Source organism: Chelonoidis abingdonii, chromosome 2, assembly GCF_003597395.2.
Source record: "Chelonoidis abingdonii isolate Lonesome George chromosome 2, CheloAbing_2.0, whole genome shotgun sequence".
Taxonomy (NCBI): Eukaryota; Metazoa; Chordata; order Testudines; family Testudinidae; genus Chelonoidis; species Chelonoidis abingdonii.
Window position 1 is genome coordinate 65243821 of NC_133770.1, and position 20688 is coordinate 65264508.

Consider the following 20688-nt stretch of genomic DNA (forward strand, 5'->3'; position numbering starts at 1 on the left):
TTCAAAGAGTTAGTGGTTGGCAGTCAAGCAGCAAAGTAGGTTAATTATTATTATTAGACAAAGGGACTTCTGCCACTCCACTTACAAATCAAACATAACTACAGTAAATGATAGACGGTGTGTGTCTGTAATAAGGTAATTACATGGCCTTTGCCACCACAGAAGCTGCGCAGCTCACAATCTTAACGTACATACCCTCAGAGCATCCTGTGAGGTGGGGAAGTGTTTTCTCTGTTTTACAGATGGGGAATGGAGGCACAGAGCCTGGGGACCAGATTTTTAAAGGTATTTAGGTGCTCAAAGATGCAGATAGGCACCTAATGGAATTTCCAAAAGCGCCAAAGCAGTTTAGGCACCTAATGGCCATTGAAATCTTAGCTTGTAAATCCCTTGGTGTCAATCTTTGATAATCTGGCCCTAAATGACATACTTAAAAGACACATAGGAAGGGAGCAGGGAACTGAACTCCAGTCTCCTTAATCCCAGGCTGGCAACCTAACTACTGAACCATTCTTCCTGCCCAGGCACACTTCCACAATGCTGCCCTTGTTCACTTTATGGTCCACTATGTGCAGTGTAAGAACGTGATCCTCAGTCTTAACTCAAACCTTCCCAAAACATTTGCAATCATTTGCATTGTATTTTTAGAGCACAGGGACATTTTATCTCCATTCACACAATGAGGAAAAAAACAACAATTAGGATTAAACAGGACAGATAGCAAAGTAATGCACTGAGAATTACTTTTATTAAAAAACCATCACACTGAAGAGGTCAGAAGGGTATAATAAGTATTTGTCTGGACTGAACCAGGTTGAAGCACATACATACACATCAAAAGGAATCATTACATTTTTAAGGGAGAGTTTAGGGTGCAATTTAAACGTAGCATGCTGCTGAAACTTGCTAACTTGCACAAAAAGTGATCAGCAAAGATGCTGTAGTGAGGTCTAATCACTAATTTGATTAGTGTTAGGAAAATAAATGAGAGACATGGAGTATTTGCTATACTGTGCAGATTGCCATAAATCAATCTAAACTACTATTGACAAAATAAATGCCTGATTCTGCAAGGTGCTGAGTTCACTAGTACTTGAGGGCGCTCTGCAGGACCAGGCCCTAAATGAACAAAGAACATGCTGGGATGCAGTGCCTTGTATTTTTCATGTTCATTTACTCACCCACTTGGTTACAAAATTCAGTGATTTGCAGTTGTCTCCCAGGAACACGAGTGTGAACTGGCAGGATTCTATAGCACTGAAGAAACTGGCATTTATTAGTGCAGTATTTCAGCTATTATTCTAGGTTTTTCTTTTTTCCCCTCAGATGGTCCCACCTAAGGCATAAAATCCATACAATGCAATATAAAGAATGAATGGAAAAAAGCTAGGTTCTTTCATGGTTACAGCTTTCACTGAAGACTCCATCATTTCGAGGTTAATGTTTGATTGGGCGAACAGCCTTTGCACTATACGAAATCTTCCTGCATCAGTGAGAGGGGCCAGGGCAGGATCTCTCAATGTCAAAGTGCCATCAGTTGAAGCGACATTAGGCTGTATTTATAGAGAGACAGAAAGAGATGTTAAAGCTATTTTCATAGAGTATAGTTTCTGACATCATACAACTTTGCTCCGCAGTAAAACTCAGGAGGCTCAGGTTCTGTTAAAAACAAGAAAATGTCTTGTCTTGCTGCCAAAAGGTACATTTAGGTAGAGTAAAGATTAACCAATGTGATACACTCAGTCTGAATGGAGACTTAAGCTCATGCAGATACATTCTCAGAAGCATCCACTATTTTTAGCTGCCTCCATTTTTCAGTTTGAGACAACATGAGCCTGACTTTCAAAGGAGCTGACACTCTGCTGCTCCCGATGACCTCCCTGGGAGTTTTGGTGATTGGCAAATCTAACAATCAGGCCCAAGGTATCTCAGACTGGCACTGACAGTTGAGGCACTTATTTTGCCCCAACACTCATTTGAAGTAGGGGCTTGGTGTTAAAGGAAAGTTATGCTTTAACTGCAACCCTTTTCCTCAAAAGCAACTGAGTGAAGCCTCTTGCTCAGATCCTCACTGTGGGGGCTACTATTTCCCCTGGTGCCCTACAGAGAATGCCATTTCTCCGACAGGTAGAAAGGGAGACACCCACATCATCTTTTTTGGCCACTATTGACGTAAGCCCATGGACCAGCAATTGAGAGGGTGTTGTGACAATTTCAGCTGGCCAAAGGACTTCCAAAGAAGTTCTGAAGCTCAGGCTTACAACCATGCACGGTTGTATAATAGGACAGAGTGGTGCACATCCAAGAGCACTCTACAACCTCAGCAGGCCTCTGATCCCAGCCCAACACTTGCCCACAGTGAAAGAGTTCCCGTCATTCTGCATCCAAATGGCAAGTTCAGCTCTTCCCACAACTGACTTTCCACTCTGATTGTTCTTCACAAGCCTGCCTATAGTTCCCTACCAAGGTTTTGTTACTGAACCCAACTGGGATCTCCCACCCCTCTCCTCACAACCTCTCACCTAAAGTATTGTAACAGGCCGGCTCAGAGCTTCTGCACTTCAAAACTTACCACTGCCTACATATTACTGTTTGCACAATGCAATCCCTACCTCACCTGCTTTTGATGCCCACTGCAGGTTTTTGGTTTATGAAGTGGTCTAATTAGATGTTTAGTAAAATAAAATCGTAACCTTTGACACTCAAACCAAAGTTCCTATTTTCTCTTGCTTCACATTTGATGTAGTTTTCTACATGCCACAAGATGTCAGAAGGAAGAAATCCAGTTTTGGTTTAAACTAGCTGCATTGTTAGTCACTTTAACACACTGGACCAGATGGTGACTAGGCTTAATCAATGCCTATGGATTTAATTTGTAGCATATTCTGACCTCTCCTTTATTTAATGACAGATAAAATCAGCCAGAGCCTACAAACTCCTCACAGTCACTAAGACTGACCTCTGAACACTAAAGGTAGTCCACTCCCTTTTGGATTACTTACCAAACAACACAAGGCAGGGATTATTTGTATATCACAACAAGCACGCAGCAGAGCCAGTGTGTAGTCAGATAATTCTGTGGAAGGAGATACAAAAATGAGAAGAGTTAGTTTCTATGATCTCTGAAGCAGGCTGGCTGCTAAAAAGGAGACTGTAGCAATGTATATGAATAAACTAAGCCTACACACAGAGTTACAAAATTCCACTGCTGGGCAGTGACAGACCCACTGCTTCTCTTGAGTGATGCCCTGATTAGCATAAAGTGCTCTGGAGACCAAACACAAACCCACCACTGAAGGCAATTATGTGTTTTACTGAGCCCTGTCAGCATCTTCTGTGCCACACATCCATAAGAGACAAATCTAGTCCCTTCCTTGCGCATGTAAAGACTCTTGAGGCAGCAGAAGCAGCCTTCCAAGGGGAGCAAAAAAACCCTAACTGGCTTCAAGACTGAGCTTGATAAGTTTATAGAAGGGATGGTGTGATGACATTGCCTACAATGGCATGTAGCTGATCTGTCACTGCTAGCAGCAAATATCTCCAACGGCCAGTGACAGTCCACTAGATGGGGAGGGCTCTGAGTTACTACAGAAAATTCTTTCCCAGGTATCTGGCTGGTGGGTCTTGTCCACATGCACAGGGTCTAACTGATGGCCATATTTTAGGTCGGGAAGGAATTTTCCCCCCACGTCTGATTGGCAGAGATTCTAGGGGAATTTTCTGCCTTCCTCTGCAGCATGGGTCACAGGTCACTTGCAGGTCTAAACTAGTGCAAATGGGTTCTCTGTAACTTGAAGTCTTGAACTCATGATTTGAGGAGATCAGTAACTCAGAGGTTAGGGGTCTATTACAGGAGTGGGTGGGCAAGGTTGTATGGCCTGGAACATACAGGAGGTCAGACTAGATGATCATGATGGTCCCTTCTGGCCTTACAACCTTTGAGGCTATGTGGGGGGGGAAAATGGATGCTAGGACCTGCACTGTATACATTCTCCATGTGTTGCAAAGTCCTGTTCTGTGTGAACTTCCTGAGCAGTAGCATACTGGGCAGTGCAAGTAGGTTGGCAGAAAGGTGGAGCCAGGGAGGGCTATGTAAGTCTTTGGGTGCTAAAGGCAGCTTTCCAGCCTGGCTGAGAAAATTTCTCTCCTTCCTAGCCTAGTGTCAGATCTAGATATTATGTCCAGAGCCAAGTTACATTTCATTAACTGTGCATTACTTTTGATAGAATCTGACAAGTATCATCAGTGGGTCTGTTTTGTTCAATTTGTTTTGACTCTCTGCAACTGGGTCATATTTTCAATGTCTCTCTCATCTTTCATAAACTGGCACCATGGACAGTTGCATGAAACTGACCTTCCACTGTACAGTGCTACATATTTACCCAATATCACACTTCACTGCCTCAACACCTGTCTTAATGGAATGAAGATTTTTATGAGAAAAAGTTGGATTTGCAGATGGCTCTAATTAATACTGTACTGCCAATTTCATTGTGAGGATGGCATTCATTTACATTTATGAGTAATTTCCTTTTTCTGTGTCAGCAAAATAACCCTCTAATTACAGAGATCTACATGTTAAAGTATTTTTGCTAAATATGGTTTGTACTTTAACATAAGCCACATATTCAGCAAATACAAGGAAGCCAGCACCTACAATGCAACCCTGAGACACTAGATATGAAGGATTCTGACGCATGATGAGAACAGTAATTCATTTACAAAATTGAGTGAAAAGGTTTGGCTTCAATGAAAACTCAAAATCAAATGATTTCCAGGGAATGTTAAATTTTACTTGTAAAATATTCAGTGAAGGGGGTTTGAATTTAATTCTTAGCCTGAATCATAAAGTGCTTTCTTCTCTATCCACCCTAGCCCCATAAAACTGAAACCGAAATCAATACATGTACTGAAGCTACCCAGCTGTTACAATTTACCTACAAAATAAAAATTCCTGTTGTACACAAAAGGGGAGTTTCTAAGTGGGAAAGCTGCAACTATCTCCATTGTACCTGCCACTGCACTGATCAGGATGTGAGCAGCTGAGAAGAGTCCCTTATAATGAAGTTGGTCTTTCTGCAACAACAGCTCATTCTGTAAACTGTACCCGATCAGCTGCAAGAAGTCGGTTAGGTTTTGCTGCTGTGGAGGTTTCAACTCCTTCAGGTCTGTAAAATCCGGCTCCTCTCCTGTGAAAATACTATCTAACTGGAAAGAGGAAAAGATACAACATTAGGTTCTCACATTTTAAACTAGACAGAGGAACAAGCCCTGATCTTCCTCCCACTGAAGTCAACAAAAAACTTGTTAAAAAAAATACTTATAAAAGAAGTGTTTGAATAGAGGGACGTTAGCTCTATTTTTAACATTATTTTTAGAAGGAAAAAAAGTTCCATCCTCTTACCATCTCCTCCAGTGCAGTCACCATTTCTTCATGATGCAAGAGCTCATAAAATATTTTATTTAAAGCTCCTTGCTTGTCTTCTGAAAGCTTCACAAAGGGTTGGAACTGCATCTTTAACAGCAACAGATCTTTCCAAGAAAGAAACACAATGTTAAAAACTCATGACTCTTACAAGTGCCAGTATATGCAACTTAAATTCTGTAATTAACCACTAATCTCTAGAATTCATAATGAAATGTTAGTAACACACACCTGTAACCAAATTTGTCCTAATGACCTTTGCAAATTAATGAAGTGTCAGTGCAAACTGAGAGACAAATAAATACTGTTATTAGGAATCAATATTCAATTCTAAGATTTCAATATTTTATACTGTTTTTCACATGAAAGCTGTTAATGATTCCCAATAGGATGTTTGTTTTTAGAACCAGGTAGTCTTAATTCTCAACCAGAATATTTTATTCTGGAACTGTTTCATGTTATAGTAAAATATCATGAATAACTAAGGCTCATGGTGTTGTTCATACTTCAAATTAAAATCTCAGACAGTAACACTATTTCTTACTGTCCTCATATTTTATCACAGGCTTTATACATCTTTCTCCTTTGACCAAAAAAAAGAAAACAAAAAAGAAAAAAAGAAAAAGAAAAAGTTAATTAGCTTCAAGAGGATCTCTTTATGTTTTACATAATATTTGATCTATTACAGTATGTAGTTTAGTATCAGAGGGGTAGCCATGTTAGTCTGGAACTGTAAAAGCAGCAAAGAATCCTGTGGCACCTTATAGACTAACAGAGGTTTTGGAGCATGAGCTTTTGTACATGAATACCTACTTCGTCAGATGCATGTAGTGGAAATTTCCAGGGGCAAGTATATATATGCAAGCAAGCTAGAGATAATAAGGTTAGTTCAATTAGGGAGGATGAGGCCCTGTTCTAGCAGTTGAGGTGTGAAAACCAAAGGAGGAGAAACTGGTTTTGTAGTTGGCAAGCATTCAAGTCTTTGTTTATCCTGAACTGATGGTGTAAATTTGCGATGAGCTGAAGCTCAGTAGTTTCTTTGAAGTTGGTCCTGAAGTTTTTTGGCTGCAGGATTGGCCACTGAAGATCTGCTATTGTGTGGCCAGAGGAGGTGAAGCGTTCTCCTACAGGTTTTGTATATTGCCATTCCCAATTATGCTGATTTGTGTCCATTTATCTTTTCGTAGAGACTGTAGTTTGGGCAGTGTACAATAGCAGAGGCATTGCTGGCATATGATGGGTACATTACATTGGTGAGATGTGCAGGTGAATGAACGCGTGGATGGTGTGGCTGATTTGGTTAGGTCTGTGATGGTGTCGTGGTGTAAGATATTGGGCAGGTTAGCATCGAGTTTTGTTGCATGGTTGGTTCCTGAGCTAGAGTTACTATGGTGGGTGTGCAGTTTACTGGTGAGAATATGTTCAGGTTGGCAGGTTGTTGTGGGCGAGGATTGCCTGCATCAAGGCTGTGAAAGTGTGGGATTCATTGTCCAGATGGTTGTAGATCCGATGATCAGCTTGGAGGGTTTAGCTGGGACTGTAGTGATAGGCCAGTGGAGTCCTGTTGGTTTTCTTTCTTGGGTTTGTCTTACACGTAGGAGCGTTCTGGTACACGTCTGGCTTGGCTATCTGTTTCTTATTCCTCGTGCAGGTATTGTAGTTTTGAGAATTGTGGTGGAGATTTTGTAGTGTTGGTCTTGTCTGAGGGTTGAGCAGATGCCGTTGTACCTCAGTGCTTGGCTGTAGACAATGGATCATGTGGTGTGCCCAGGATGGAAGCTGGAGCATGAAGTAGGCATAGCGTCGTAGTTTTGTATAGGTGGTGTTAATGTGACATCACTTATTTGCACCGTGGTGTTAGGAAGTGGACCCTTCGTGAGACTGGTCCAGGCTGAGGCTGATGGTGGGTGGGGTGGGGTGGAAGCTGTTGAAATCGTGGTGAATTTTTCCAGAGACCCTTCCACATGGTCCAGATATGAAGATGTCATCAATGTAGCATAGGCAGAGAAGGCGTGAGTGGACAAGAGCTGGAAGCGTTGTTCCAGGTCAGCCATAAAAAATTGGCATATTGTGGCCATGCGGGTGCCCATACGGGTGCACTGATCTGAGATATATAATTGTCATCAAATTTGAAATAGTTGTGTATGAAGAAATAAAGACAGAGCTCAGCAGCCAGTTGTGCTGTGGATCATCAGGGATACGTTCCTGACAGCTTTATATTCCATGTGTGTTGGATTTTGTGTAGAGAGCCTCTACATCCATGGTGCTAGGATGTGTTTTCTGGAAGTACCAATGCATTGTAGTTTCTCAGGAATCAGTGGTGTACGGAGTAGCTGGAGTGCTGGTGCATAGGTCCGAGTAGAGAGTTCATATCCAGAGTCCTTCAGTGAGAGTGCCAATGCCTGAAATGATGGGACGCTCAGGATTTCCGGTTTGTGATCTTGGGTAGATAATAGATAACCTGGTCGGGCTCTAAGGGTTGTTGATTTGTTCGGTGTTAGCGTCGGAGTGTCTGAGTAGATGGTGCAGTTTCTTAGTGTATTCAGTGATCTGAGGAAGTGGCCTGTAAATTTGGTATTCGAGAGTTGTCTGTGCCTCCTTTTGGTAGTCAGACCTGTTATGACGCAACAGCACCTCTTATTCAGCTCTTGATTATAATGTCAGGGTGGTTTCTGAGGCTGTGGATGGCATTGCGTTCTGCACCACTTAAGGTTATAATAGGCAACGCGATGCTGATTTTCCCAAATTCTGCCTGTGCACACAGCCAGAAGCATTCAATGTAATAGTCCAGACTGTCATTTCGACCGCAGAGAGGAGTCCTGGTAGAGTTGCTTCTTGTGCTGTTAGGTGGGAGGTACTGTGTAATCAGTCGCGCTATCAGTGTTTCCTGAGTATAACTTTGAGTTGGAGACGGAGCGAAAGTGGCTTCCAGATCGCTGCAGGAACTCTCACTTGGTGGGAGGTGGCAGGGCAGAAAGAGAGTCCCCGAGATAAGGACAGACCTTTCTTCTGGGGCTCGAGTGTGTAGTGTGGAATAGAATTGACGATATTGCTGGGTGGTGTGAGGTACCACAACTTGGGGCCACATGAGGCAGGGTAGGAGTTTAGACAAAGCCTTACAGTCCTTTTTCCTTTGTAGAGAGGTAGAAGTGGAGTATGTAGATCTCCTGTCCTAATTTTAGAGTGAAGATCCAGTTTGTATGTGAAAGTTTTGGTTATTAGAGTCTCCAGGTTGGAGAGCTCTTTTTTGATGTTTTCCTGTTTGCTGTATAGGATGCTGATCAGGTGGTTCCTCAGTTTCTTTGACAGAGTATGGCATAATCTCTCACTGTGGTCTGTGTAGTATATAGATAGCAGTGGATTTTTTACCTTTAGTCCGTTTGGTATGATGTCCATCCGTTTGCATTTGGAAAGGAAGACGATATCTGTCTGTATTTGTGCAAGTCTCTTCATGAGGTTGATGGCTGTGAATGGCTTGCCAACTACAAAACCAGTTTTTCCTCCCTTGGCTTTCACACCTCAACTGCTGGAACAGGGCTTCATCCTTCCTGATTGAACTAACTTCATTATCTCTAGCTTGCTTGCATATATATACTTGCCCCTGGAAATTTCCACTACATGCATCTGACGAAGTAGGTATTCACGTACAAAAGCTCATGCTCCAAAACCTCTGTTAGTCTATAAGGTGCCACAGGATTCTTTGCTGCTTTTACAGTATGTAGTTTAGAAACTCAGCTACAGTTTATTAGATTCCTTTTCCAGCAATGCAAACATGGCATTAAGCCAAGATGTTTTATGAGTACCAAATCATCATTATTCCAGCTGTGAGTTCCAGTCAACAGAACTTTAGGGCTTGGGGTTTTTTTTATCCCTGAGGATGCCTGATGTTACTTTTAAAGCCATACCACTACATGTAACATTTGTCAAACAAATGATCTTCAAAGATGCCTATTTCACATCAATAATTACAAGATATTGAAAAACAATTTTACTATAGGTAGTATCTCTACATATGGTTCAACCAAATAATTATACAAATACTAGAACATCATGATGGGAGGAAGAGCGGGACAGGTCAAACACCTGCCCCAAATTATTCCAATATAAAAAAGTTTTTATAAGCATTTCAGTGAATAGGCTAATCAAATAGAGAAACAGAATGACAATTCTCTAACTAAGACAGGCACAGAGGGTAATAGAGAACAGTGCAACACAGTCCTTCACACAAAAATGTTATCTCTACAAAGAGATAAATTTTTCTTAAGCAAGTCTATACTAGAAAAGAATAAGATTTATTCTAGTACAATAAAATAGTTATTTTGGCCATAATTTACTGACTAAACTGTGAACTCAGGGCCAAATTCAGAGGTGACATAACTGGTAAATCACACCTTGGTATGTGAAAGTGGGTGTAAAGGCAGGACCACAGGAGAAAATATAAAAGAGGGATGGGGCCTCCTTTATTTTACACCTTCTTACTCCTTCCTGTTTGTTGTTTTTCTTGGTACAGCCATACCCTTCCACTCCCTAGCCACTTAAATCAATGTACCAACATGTAATTCACACTGCCATTTAGCTTGCATCTGAATTTAGTCCTAGTGTTCAACTGGTTTTTTCCAGGTTTCTCAGAACTCAGAGGTTCAGGAAAAAAAAACAGCTTTGTATTTCTGGAGATGTCAAATAACCTTCACTCAAGAAGCTTTACTAAGAGAATATTTGACACATGATGTGAAAACATTCTCAATGAACATTTGTCAGTGCCAACATAAATTATTAATCTTATGCAGTTTAGCAAAGATATAACAAAACTGATGCAAAATCAAAATTGTATAAGGTTATATTTATGACAAAGGATAACAAATATGTTCCTAGGAGATATACAACTTACTCCTATTCCCTTTATACATTCATTCCAGAAGTACAATATCTTCACGTTTTTTAAGTGATCACCATGGAGTTATTGCTAGTGGCTATTAAAACAGGACAGCATAATTTCTATGTACTATTTTGCAAGGATACCTCCTTCTGTTATCTTGCTTAAGACTCTGAAGTGTAATCAAAGTGTTTCTGGTAATACCTTGTTTCAGTACACTTAAGGAAACATCACTGGGAATGATGTTTCTATCTCCAGAGTGCCTGTCACTATCCACAGCGTCTGGCTGATATAGAAAGGAAGAATCTCTAATCGGTAAAGAATATGGATAAGATGAGCCTTCTGTGTTTTCTCTTTCAAAACCTCCTTCTTGCTCATCTAGCAGGCAGAATTCTGTAATTAGAAACACAAGCGAATAAATAAAGCCACGAGTGTACAGAAGCAAATATTAATGATCGTACTTTCAATGTAGGCGTTAGCCTTCCGGAGTGCACGTTTCTATGTATCCCATTTCTTGTATGGAAAAAAAAGGTCAACAGTCACTGTCTACATGACCTACTATACATTATATGTTGGTGCATGTTTAGAACAGTGCTGTGCACAGATCTGCCTCGATGTAAATGGAAACACGTACTAACTACAGAACTCGAGACAAGATTTTGTGGATATATTTAATAATCCGTTCAGCAAATACCAAGAAAAGAAGCAACCTGGTAAATTAGCACAGCAATGCTCCTTGTGGAGAATGAAAACCTGCATACCGTATATGAAGGAAGGAGCTATATATTTCTCACATTATCTATAAAACTACTAGATGTTATATACAGTGGCTCAGATCACCCCTTCCTGTAGGAAACCCCCGTGAAAGAGCTACAGGTCAGAAACTCCATAAACATCCCTCAGAGCTTTGCCCTGGTCCTTTTATCAGTGTGCTGCCTTGCATTTGGAAGGCTGGAGGTCCATCCTTAAGCCCCATAGATCAGTGGGAGGCCAGGTCCATGCCAGCTCAGTCGCAGCCTGGCTCCCACAGAGTTGCATCACGAGGGTCTTCCTCCGGCCATGGATGCTTCCAGGACTACTCTTCAATGGAGACATCCACTGTGGAGGAGACTCCATGGGAAAGGAAATACAGCTTTGAGCTGCATTACGTTTCCGGTCTAGTCTCCGAGTTCACAATGGGCTGATGGCAGCCCCACATTGGGTGGGGTAGAGGATGCACACCTCCCTGCCCCCAGCCAGATTTCTATGTTTGGTACAAGAAAGGAGGCAGGAGCAGTGTCACAGAAGGCACTGATCCACCCTTCTGCGAAGGAGAGGGGACATGTGTGCTGAGGATCCCTTCTCCACTCAATTCAGAGGGCACAATCTGACTCAAATAGGAGACACTTGCTAGTAACAGAGTATATAGTCTACCCAACAATGTTCAGCTTTACAGTTCTTCACAAACAGTAACTACCCTGAGAGTTACGCAAGTTTCATTTTACAGATGGGGACACAAAGGGAGCCACTAGCAGAGTCAGGATTAGAATGTACAAGTTTGTAACTTCCAGACCTATACTCAGACTACTATGCCATGCCCAAAAGAATAATATATGTGAAATAATCCAAGACCCTGTATGTTATTACAAAATTTAATGGCCCCAAAAGATATTGAACCATACACTATCCATGGCATTTTGTAGCAAACCAAATGAGTAGACTAAAAAAAAATTTTTTTAAAAAAAAAAATAGGAAGTCAGTTTTAAAGTAGTATGTGACAGAGAGAGGAAAGTCCAAAAGTAAACAGGTATTTCAAAGGGCGAGGGAGGAAAGAAATCTCTGCTACAGAAAGAGGAAAAAAGCAACCTTTCAGAAAGCTGCTGTCACCTGTAAAACAACTTAAAGATGAAAGCAACTTAGAGGAACAGAAAGAGATTAAACACAAATAAAAGTCTCTCAGCAAGGGCAGCAACCAAGACATTACTGACTAAGGAGTATAGTCTTGTCTCAATGTGCTTGTGTTACTTCCATTACTGTTAATGCAGTGGGTCTCAAACTTTTCATATAGCAAGCCTCTGAGTGCAACCCCCCTAATAATTAAAACACACTGTTTAATATATTTAACACCATTATAAATGCTGGAAGCATGTGGAGTTTGGGGTGAAGGTTGATAGCTCGTGACCCTCCATGTAATGACCTCATGACCCCCTGAGGGGTCCTGACCCCCAGCTGGAGAACCCCTGTGTTAATCAGATTTACATATGCACAACTGAAGGGAGAAGCTATCTCCCAAAAAACCACACACTAACTGCCTTTTACAGAAGAATGAGGCCAGTGACTGAAATACATACACAGCATCATGTGAAAGTAAGTGAGCCAGTTACAACTGTCAAAACCCATAACAGATCTGGATTCAAAAGCAAAATGCAAGGCCATGAAAGTTTGTATTGTTATTATTGTTAATTATTTTTATAGCACATTAAATTTGCACGACCCTTTATGGAGGTGGGGGTAAGGGCAGGGAGAATTGGGAAGTCAAAATATCATAATGCCATTATACAAGATCAATGGTGCACCCTCTCCTAGAACACAGTGATCAGTTCTTGTCACCTTATCTCAAACATGGTGGTAGAACAGAAGAGATCCAGAGATGGGCAATGAAAATGATGAGAAGCAGAGAGATTAAGATGATTAAGGGGAGACATGTCAAACAGTGAATGGTACAAAGAAAAATCAGCCAGGTGCTACTACTTATCCTTTCTCGTAACACAAGAGCAAGGGGACATAATGAAATCAAAAGGCAAAAGAAAAAAATTAAACCCTTTAAAAGAGAGTGTTTTTACATTCAGTGCATAATTAACCCGTGGAACACACAGGCACACAAAAAAAATCGCTGTGGTAAAGGGCTCAGCAGGATTCAGAAAAGGATTAGACATTTTTATAGCTAAGACCTCCGTGGTCATGTTAGTGTGTGAGAGAGAGAGAGACAGACAGACAGACAGACAGACAGACACACACTCTCTCTCAACTCTCACGCCTTATGGCACAAGCCAACCACTGACAGAAATGAGAACAAACAAAATGCATGTGTAAGTTATTCCATAATTATCCATTATGGGGATCCTTCCATCTTCCTTTGAAGCAGCTAGTACTGGCCACTATTGGAGGCAAGACGCTGGACTAGATGGACCTCTGGTCTTACCCAGTATGGCAATTCTTCTATTCCTAACCAGACATTAATTCCATTCTTACTCTTGCTGAAGAGTACCTGACTCTGCAATTAGTCCCACTGGTTTCCCTGCCCACTGAAAGGAAGGGAAGGGATGGATGGTAGTTACAAATACAAACATAAAACAAAACCCAGACACTAGACATATGTTGTTTGTGAGGTCCAACAAATAAAGGCAACATGAGACATATGCTGTTTGTGAAGATGGAAAGATTAGATAATTAAAATGAAAATAGAGTCAGGCAGCAGTGAAGAATGAGACATCAATGAATGCGCGTGCGCACACACACACGCTGACAGAACACATGATATTCCCAGGGAGAGATTCCCAGCTACTCACTTTTACTAAATACACATTGTTAACCTGTCTGATTAACACCTGATTCAGCAAGCAGCGTAGTTAACTGGGAAATGCAATGCATTTCTGAAAAGTGACTATAAAATGCACAGCCGTAGGGAATTTTCCTGTTTATCACATCTTGACGACTTTAGGCCAAATACATTTTGTTTACAAATAATAATATTATATTATTATTATTGCTGCCAGTCCTACAAACTCATCAGGAGATTCAAAAAAAGTCAGTCTAGATTCCAGCTGGTCATCACCTCCTGTAACAGACCCAAATGAAATGTATTTTAGATTTACATCTCAATTGCACCTTAAGGACATCTACAGTTCATCTCAGACACACTTCAACTTTTCTAACTGCCTGCACTGCACATCCAACCTGGGTTCTTTCCTTCTTGCACATTATCCTCAGTAACCTCACATGGGTCTGGGATTTGTAGTGAGGATACACAAGAAGGAAGTGCCCAGATGGAATGTCCAGAGCAGGGAGTTCTTCTTCGAGTGATTGCTCATATCCATTCCAGTTAGGTGTGTGCGCGCCGCGTGCACGTTCGTCGGAAGATTTTTACCCTAGCAACACTCGGTGGGTCGGCAGGGCGCCCCCTGGAGTGGCGCCCCGTATTGGTGCCGGCTATATACCCTGCCGACCCAGCCGCCCTTCAGTTCCTTCTTACCGCCCGTGTCAGTCGTTGGAACAGTGGAGCGCAGCTTAGCTGACCTCCGCTTCCCTAGCTACTCGTAGTTCTTGTGTAATTACAGTTATAATCCTATACGTTTTTTTCTTATAGTTAGTTTAATGATACTTAGCGGGGTTCGGGGAGTAGCCCCTTCCCTGCAACCGGTGCCTGAGCCCATGCCCGGCTCACCGGTTTTAGTCCGTGCTTGCCGGCCTCCGGCCGTTGCTGACAGGAAATCCACAACGACTCCTGTTTACGGTGCCTCGGGGGATCGCAGATAAGTGTGCCCATTTGCACGGCGTTTAAGCCGACAACAACATGGAGCGGCACTTTCATTTCCCCTCCACCTTCTGCACAAGCGCGGGCTACTCGCGGACAGAAGCGCCTCCTCGGCACCGGACCCCCTGGCACCGCCCGTTGCCGGCACCGAAGTCGACTCGGCACCATCCATCTCTCTGAGGTTGAGGAAGCCCACGACTCCTCCTACCAGTGCCGACAGCTCCCCGGCACGCGCCGTGGTTGAGCTCCCTGCTCCTGCTGCTTCTGTGCCAACGGCACCGCAGCCAGAGAGCATCACAGTTGGATCGCCCGGCCACCGACACCTGCAGAGACACTGAGGACGCCGGCACCCTTGATTCCGTCCCGCGGGGCCGTCGAATCCAGTGCCTGGCCGCTCCCCGGCACGCGCCGTGGTTGAGCTTCCTGCTCCTGCTGCTTCCGTGCCAAACTGCACCGCAGCCAGTGAGCTCATCTAAGTCGGATCGCCCGCACCGATCCCGGCACGGCACAACGCCAGCACCGTCGATCCCGGTCCCACAAGGGCCGTCGAATCCGGTGCCTGGCTGCTCCCCGGCACGCGCCGTGGTTGAGCTTCCTGCTCCTGCTGCTTCCGTGCCATCTGCACCACCACAGCAGTGAGCTCATCTAGTCGGATCGCCCGCACCTGACACCCCGGCACCGACAACGCCGGCACCGTCGATCCCGTCCCACAAGGCCGTCGAATCCGGTGCCTGGCCGCTCCCCGGCATGCGCCGTGGTTGAGCTTCCTGCTCCTGCTGCTTCCGTGCCATCTGCACCCACAGCCAGTGAGCTCATCTAGTCGGATCGCCCGGCACCGGCACCTGCCCTGGCACCGACAACGCCGGCACCGTCGATCCCATGTCCCACAGGGCCGTTAATCCGGTGCCTGGCCTGCTCCCGGCACGCGCCATGGTTGAGCTTCCTGCTCCTGACTGCTTCCGTGCCATCTGCACCGCAGCCAGTGAGCTGTCTAAGTCGGATCGCCCGGCACCGACTCCTGCGCGCACCGGCTAACTCACCGTCGATCCCGGTCCCACAAGGGCCGTCGAATCCGGTGCCTGACTGCTCCCCGGCATGCGCTGCCGTGGTTGAGCTTCCTGCTCTGCTGCTTCCATGCAACGGCACCGCAGCCAGAGGAGCTCATCTACCTCTCGGATCGCCCCGGCACCGACTCCTGCCGCGTTGGCACCGACAACATCGGCACCGTTGATCCCGTCCCACAAGGGCCGTCGGACCCTGCCTGGACTGCTCCCGGCACGCGCCGTGGTTGAGCTTCCTGCTCCTGCTGCTTCCCACGTGCCAATGGCACCGCAGCCAGAGGGCTCATCTCACTTGGATCGAGCTTCCTGTTCCCATACACGCTGGAGGCATCGGTTGGCACCATTGCCATACCTACAGAAGTAGAGCACTGCCTGACGATGCTGGCACCATCTCTTGGCACCCTGTTCCCTCCCATTCCTCGGCGGCGGCCGATCTCGGATTCACCACCAGCACTGGCTCCCATCACCGGCGATAATCGCGCCGTTCTGGCTCCCATCACCGCTACAGGCCCTGTGCTGCTACTGCTCCCGTCCTCGAGGTCTCGGTCGACCTCCCGGCACCGCTGTAGTAGGAGGTCCGGATCTCGTTTCCAGATACCGGTACGCCTTCCGGTACCGGTCCCAGGTGCCAAGTTGGGCAAGGTCTGGTAGAGTCAGAGACTCTGACCATGATTTTTCAGCACCTCCATGGCCTTCCGGTCACGCACCTGTCTTCCCACGCGGACAGCTCTTATGCTCAAGACCGCGATTCTGGTGTGCCCACAACACCCTAAGGGCATCAGGACCTCCCATGGAAGGTAGCGCTCAATGTGGACTCCAGGTGCAGGAGGTCCCGGAGGAACGGAACCCGGTAGTGGATGTTCTATCGGCGGTTGCCCCACTAGAGGGGCCCTACCCGTTTATTCGGACCATCCAGGCTATTGCCAATACTCTCTGGAGGGTTCGACTACTTGCTTGTCCGTCCTCCTCCCTGCTCACTGGTCATCCAGTTGGTTAAGAACAGTGAATGGGATGGCCCAGCAGGCGCCAGCCCCGAAATCGTAGGGGCTACGCGAGTGACCCTACTCACTCGCAAGGTGTACTCTGCAAGGGCCTTATAGCCCTGCGTGACAATCAATGAGCCCTGCTTAGTCCCTATATCCGTACCACCGGGATGGCGATGGATAAATTTATGGAGCTTCTCCATCAAGACTCCCGCCAAGAGCTCACTGCCCCCTTGAAGGAAAGGAAAACGGCGGCCAGAGCTTCCCTCCAGGCCTTGTTACCATAAGGAGCATCTCATGACATCAGGTTTGAAATCTCCGGCCTTTCACCTCTTGTGCGGTCTTTGCGGTGAAATCAACCCCAGACGGAAAGCCTGAAGGACAACAGGGTCCTCATGCGATCTCTCTCGGCGTGCATACGCCAACATCCTACTGCAGGCCCTTCCGTCCCCAGCCACACCGCCACACTCTCTGTGCCTCGCCACAGATAGGGCTTTGGCAGACGGCGCGGCTGACGTGGTCGCAGACGACCGTCAGGACCCCGAGAGGGCCAAAATCGAGGTCCCCTCGCAATCGCTCGCTATGGGACCAAAGACAATCTTTCGAAGGTGCACCCGAGGGTGGCGTACCGTTACGGGCCTGATCCCACTCCTACTTCCTCTTGGCGTGGTCCCAGTTAACTTCAGTCCACTGTCTTCTACACATGGTGGAGCATGGGGGCCACCTCCACTTTGTTCCAACCCTGTCCCTCTTCAAAGGCCTGTCCTCTCGGGCGCAATTCCTCTTACAAGAGGTGCAGACGCCGATGGACGGAGGGGCAAAGGGGTTACTTCCCTTATTCCCTAACCCCAACCCGTACGACGGTCTCAGACCTGTCCTAGACCCACAAGAATTCAACCAGCTTATGATAAGGTTGAAGTTCGCATGGTATCCCTGGGAACCATTATCCTGTCCTTGGATCCTGAAGTCTGGTATGCCGCCCTCGATATGAAGGACGCGTACTTTCACAATGCCATCTTCCCTCTGCACGGGAGATACCTCCACTTTCTAGCCAACCGTCGGTACTTCCGGTTTACGGTATTGCTGTTTGGCCTTTCAACAGCCCCACAGGCATTTCCCAAGTGTGTGGCCATAGGCGCCTCCCATCTCCACCGATGCGCGTATGCGTTTCCGTATCTGGCGTCGATTGCTCATCTGGGGAGACTCCAAGACACAAGTCGCTCAGCATGTGGGCATCGTCGGGGACCTATTCACATGTCTAGGCCTGATGCTCACTATGGGGACATCCTCTCTGGTTCCCACGCATGGGTAGACTTCAAGGAGCTATCCTGGACTCCGAGCGAGCCGGATCCTGCTTACCACAGCCACGGTTTCAGGCATGGCACTGATCATCCGAAGTCTGCAAACTTCCCACCCGGACAGGGGCCCTATGGTCACGATAGTCACCATTCCCTCGAGCACCTTAGACTCCCTAGACCGGTGGCTAACCCCCTCCCTGATGTGGGCAGGGATGCCGCTCCATCCGCATGACGGCAGTCCGCCTGGCGTGCCAGGGATTCCAGCAGCAGCTGCGAGGCCGTGACGACTCAGTGTTACGGCCAGCACAACGGCCATGTGCTCCATGAAGAACCTGGGAGGAACATGGCCCTCCTCCCTTTGTCAGAAGGCCATCCATCTCTGGCACTTTTGCATAGCCCACTCGATAATTCTGGTAGCATCCTTTCTCCCAGGCATTCGAACGCCTTGACGCTTCAACTCGGCAGCCTTTCCTGTCTCTTGAGTGGTCGCCCTGCCCAGTGTGCTGCATTTTGTTGCTGGAAGTGGAGTTTTTCCCCACATATGGACCGGTTCGCTTACCGCTATGAACAGCGAAATGTCCGCGGTTCTGCTCCTACCAAGGTCTCTCCCCGGACCGATCTCGGACGCTGTTTCTCAGGCCATAGAAGGGCCAACACGCTCCCCCGGCTCATTGGGTCCTGCCCAACTTCGCAGGGGCAGGATGCGCATCATCATGGTCACTCCAGCGTGGTCCAGCAGCACTGATACGCCCACGTTGCTCGGCCTGTCCATAGCCAACCAATTACCCTGCCACTCCACCCACGCCTCATACCTCAGGACCACGGCAGACTTCGCCACCCGGACCTGCAGTCTCTTCACCTCACGGTGTGCTGCTGCGTGACTAGCGGGGTAGCAGGAAGCCTTCCACCTGGTCAACGTACCTTGCCTGGTGGAAGCGTTTCTCTACAGGTGTGAAACGCTTAATCTTACTCCTGCTGAGGTCTCGATTCCCTCTATTTTGGACTACCTCTGGCCTACAGCAGCAGGGCCTAGCGGTGTCATCGCTGAGGGTACACTTGGCAGCCATCTTTACCTTCCTCCCAGGCTGCGGTGATCGTTCTGTGTTCTCACTCTCTATGGTTTCGAGGTTCCTCAAGGGCTTGGAGCGCTTACACCCTTAGGTACACCGCCCAGCCCCAACCTGGGACCTCAACATGGTTTTTTAACCAGACTTATGTCTTCCCCCATTCGAGCCGTTAGCATCCTGCTCGTTGCCATACCTGTCTTGGGAAGACAGCTTTCCTCGTCGCCATTACATCAGCAGACGAGTCTCCGAGCTCAGGGCTCTTACGGTGGTTCCACCATGCACTATTTTCCCAAAGACGAGGTGCAGTTACGTCCTCACGCGGCTTTCCTCCCTAGGTGGTGTCTGCCTTTCCTGTTTTTCCACACTCAACGCGATGGGGACAACAAGTTGCACTCTCTGGACGTCTGTACAGCGCTCGCAGTTATGTTGAATGGACAAAACCATTTCTACACGCCCAACTCTCGGTCGCGGTAGCAGACCGAGGAAGGCCTACCTGTTTTCCTCTCAGAGGATCTCATCTTGGGTGATAACGTGCACCCGCACTTGTTATGATTTGGCTCACTTTCCCAAGCCACATCACTATGCATTCTACCAGGGCTCAGACTTCGTCTGCCGCCTGCTGACTCGTGTACCCTACCCACGAGATCTCTCGCGCAGCTCCATGGTCTTGGTCCATACCTTTGCTTCGCATTATGCTCTGGTTTAACAGTCAAGGGATGCTGCAGCCTCTGGCTCAGCGCTTTTGCATTTTGCAGTATCTCACTCCGACCCCACCGCCTACATAAGGCTTGGGAATCACCTAACTGGAATGGATATGAGCAATCACTCGAAGAAGAAAAGACGGTTACTCACCTTTGTAACTGTTGTTCTTCGAGATGTGTTGCTCATATCCATTCCACACCCGCCCTCCTTCCCCACTGTCGGAGTAGCCGGCAAGAAGGAACTGAAGGGCGGCTGGGTCGGCCAGGGGTATATATCCGGCACCATAGCGGCGCCACTCCAGGGGGCGCCCTGCCGACCCACCGAGTGTTGCTAGGGTAAAAATCTTCCGACGAACATGCACGCGGCGCGCACACACCTAACTGGAATGGATATGAGCAACACATCTCGAAGAACAACCGTTACAAAGGTGAGTAACCGTCTTTTACAAAACAACAAGCCAAAAAACCCAGCAAACCAAACCAAAATCCCCAACCCCAAATGTATTTTTACTTATAAATCTCAGCGAATTTGATCTGGAATAACCAAGAAAAAAAGACTGAACATGGCAAGGATATTTTTACGGTCACTTTTTTGAGTTGATCTATATTCATTTGAAAGTAGATCAGTAGAGGTCATGAACTACCAGCCTTACACTTTTGATTAGAAAAAATGAGGACGAAATAATGTTGTACAGACAGACAATATTTGATTGACTGTTGTCCTGCATCTTATGTAGTTATTTATACTAGTGAAAAGGGAGTGCAAA

The 20688-nt window shown here is 46.2% G+C and overlaps 1 protein-coding gene across 3 annotated transcripts in view; it reads right to left on the bottom strand.

Annotated features, from left to right (window-relative positions):
- Positions 1–729: 729 nt before the first annotated feature.
- The window catches only part of GSDME (gasdermin E), a 41322-nt gene continuing 21363 nt past the window's right edge, over positions 730–20688 (bottom strand). For all 3 annotated transcript variants that reach the window (XM_032773856.2, XM_032773854.2, XM_075062410.1), the window contains exons 6-10: positions 10503–10691; positions 5405–5532; positions 5013–5208; positions 3003–3076; positions 730–1553 (exon numbers count right to left, since the gene is read on the bottom strand). In XM_032773856.2, coding sequence (XP_032629747.1) covers positions 1323–1553; positions 3003–3076; positions 5013–5208; positions 5405–5532; positions 10503–10691 — 818 coding nt within the window. In that variant the 3' untranslated portion in view covers positions 730–1322. The remainder of the gene's footprint in view (positions 1554–3002; positions 3077–5012; positions 5209–5404; positions 5533–10502; positions 10692–20688) is intronic.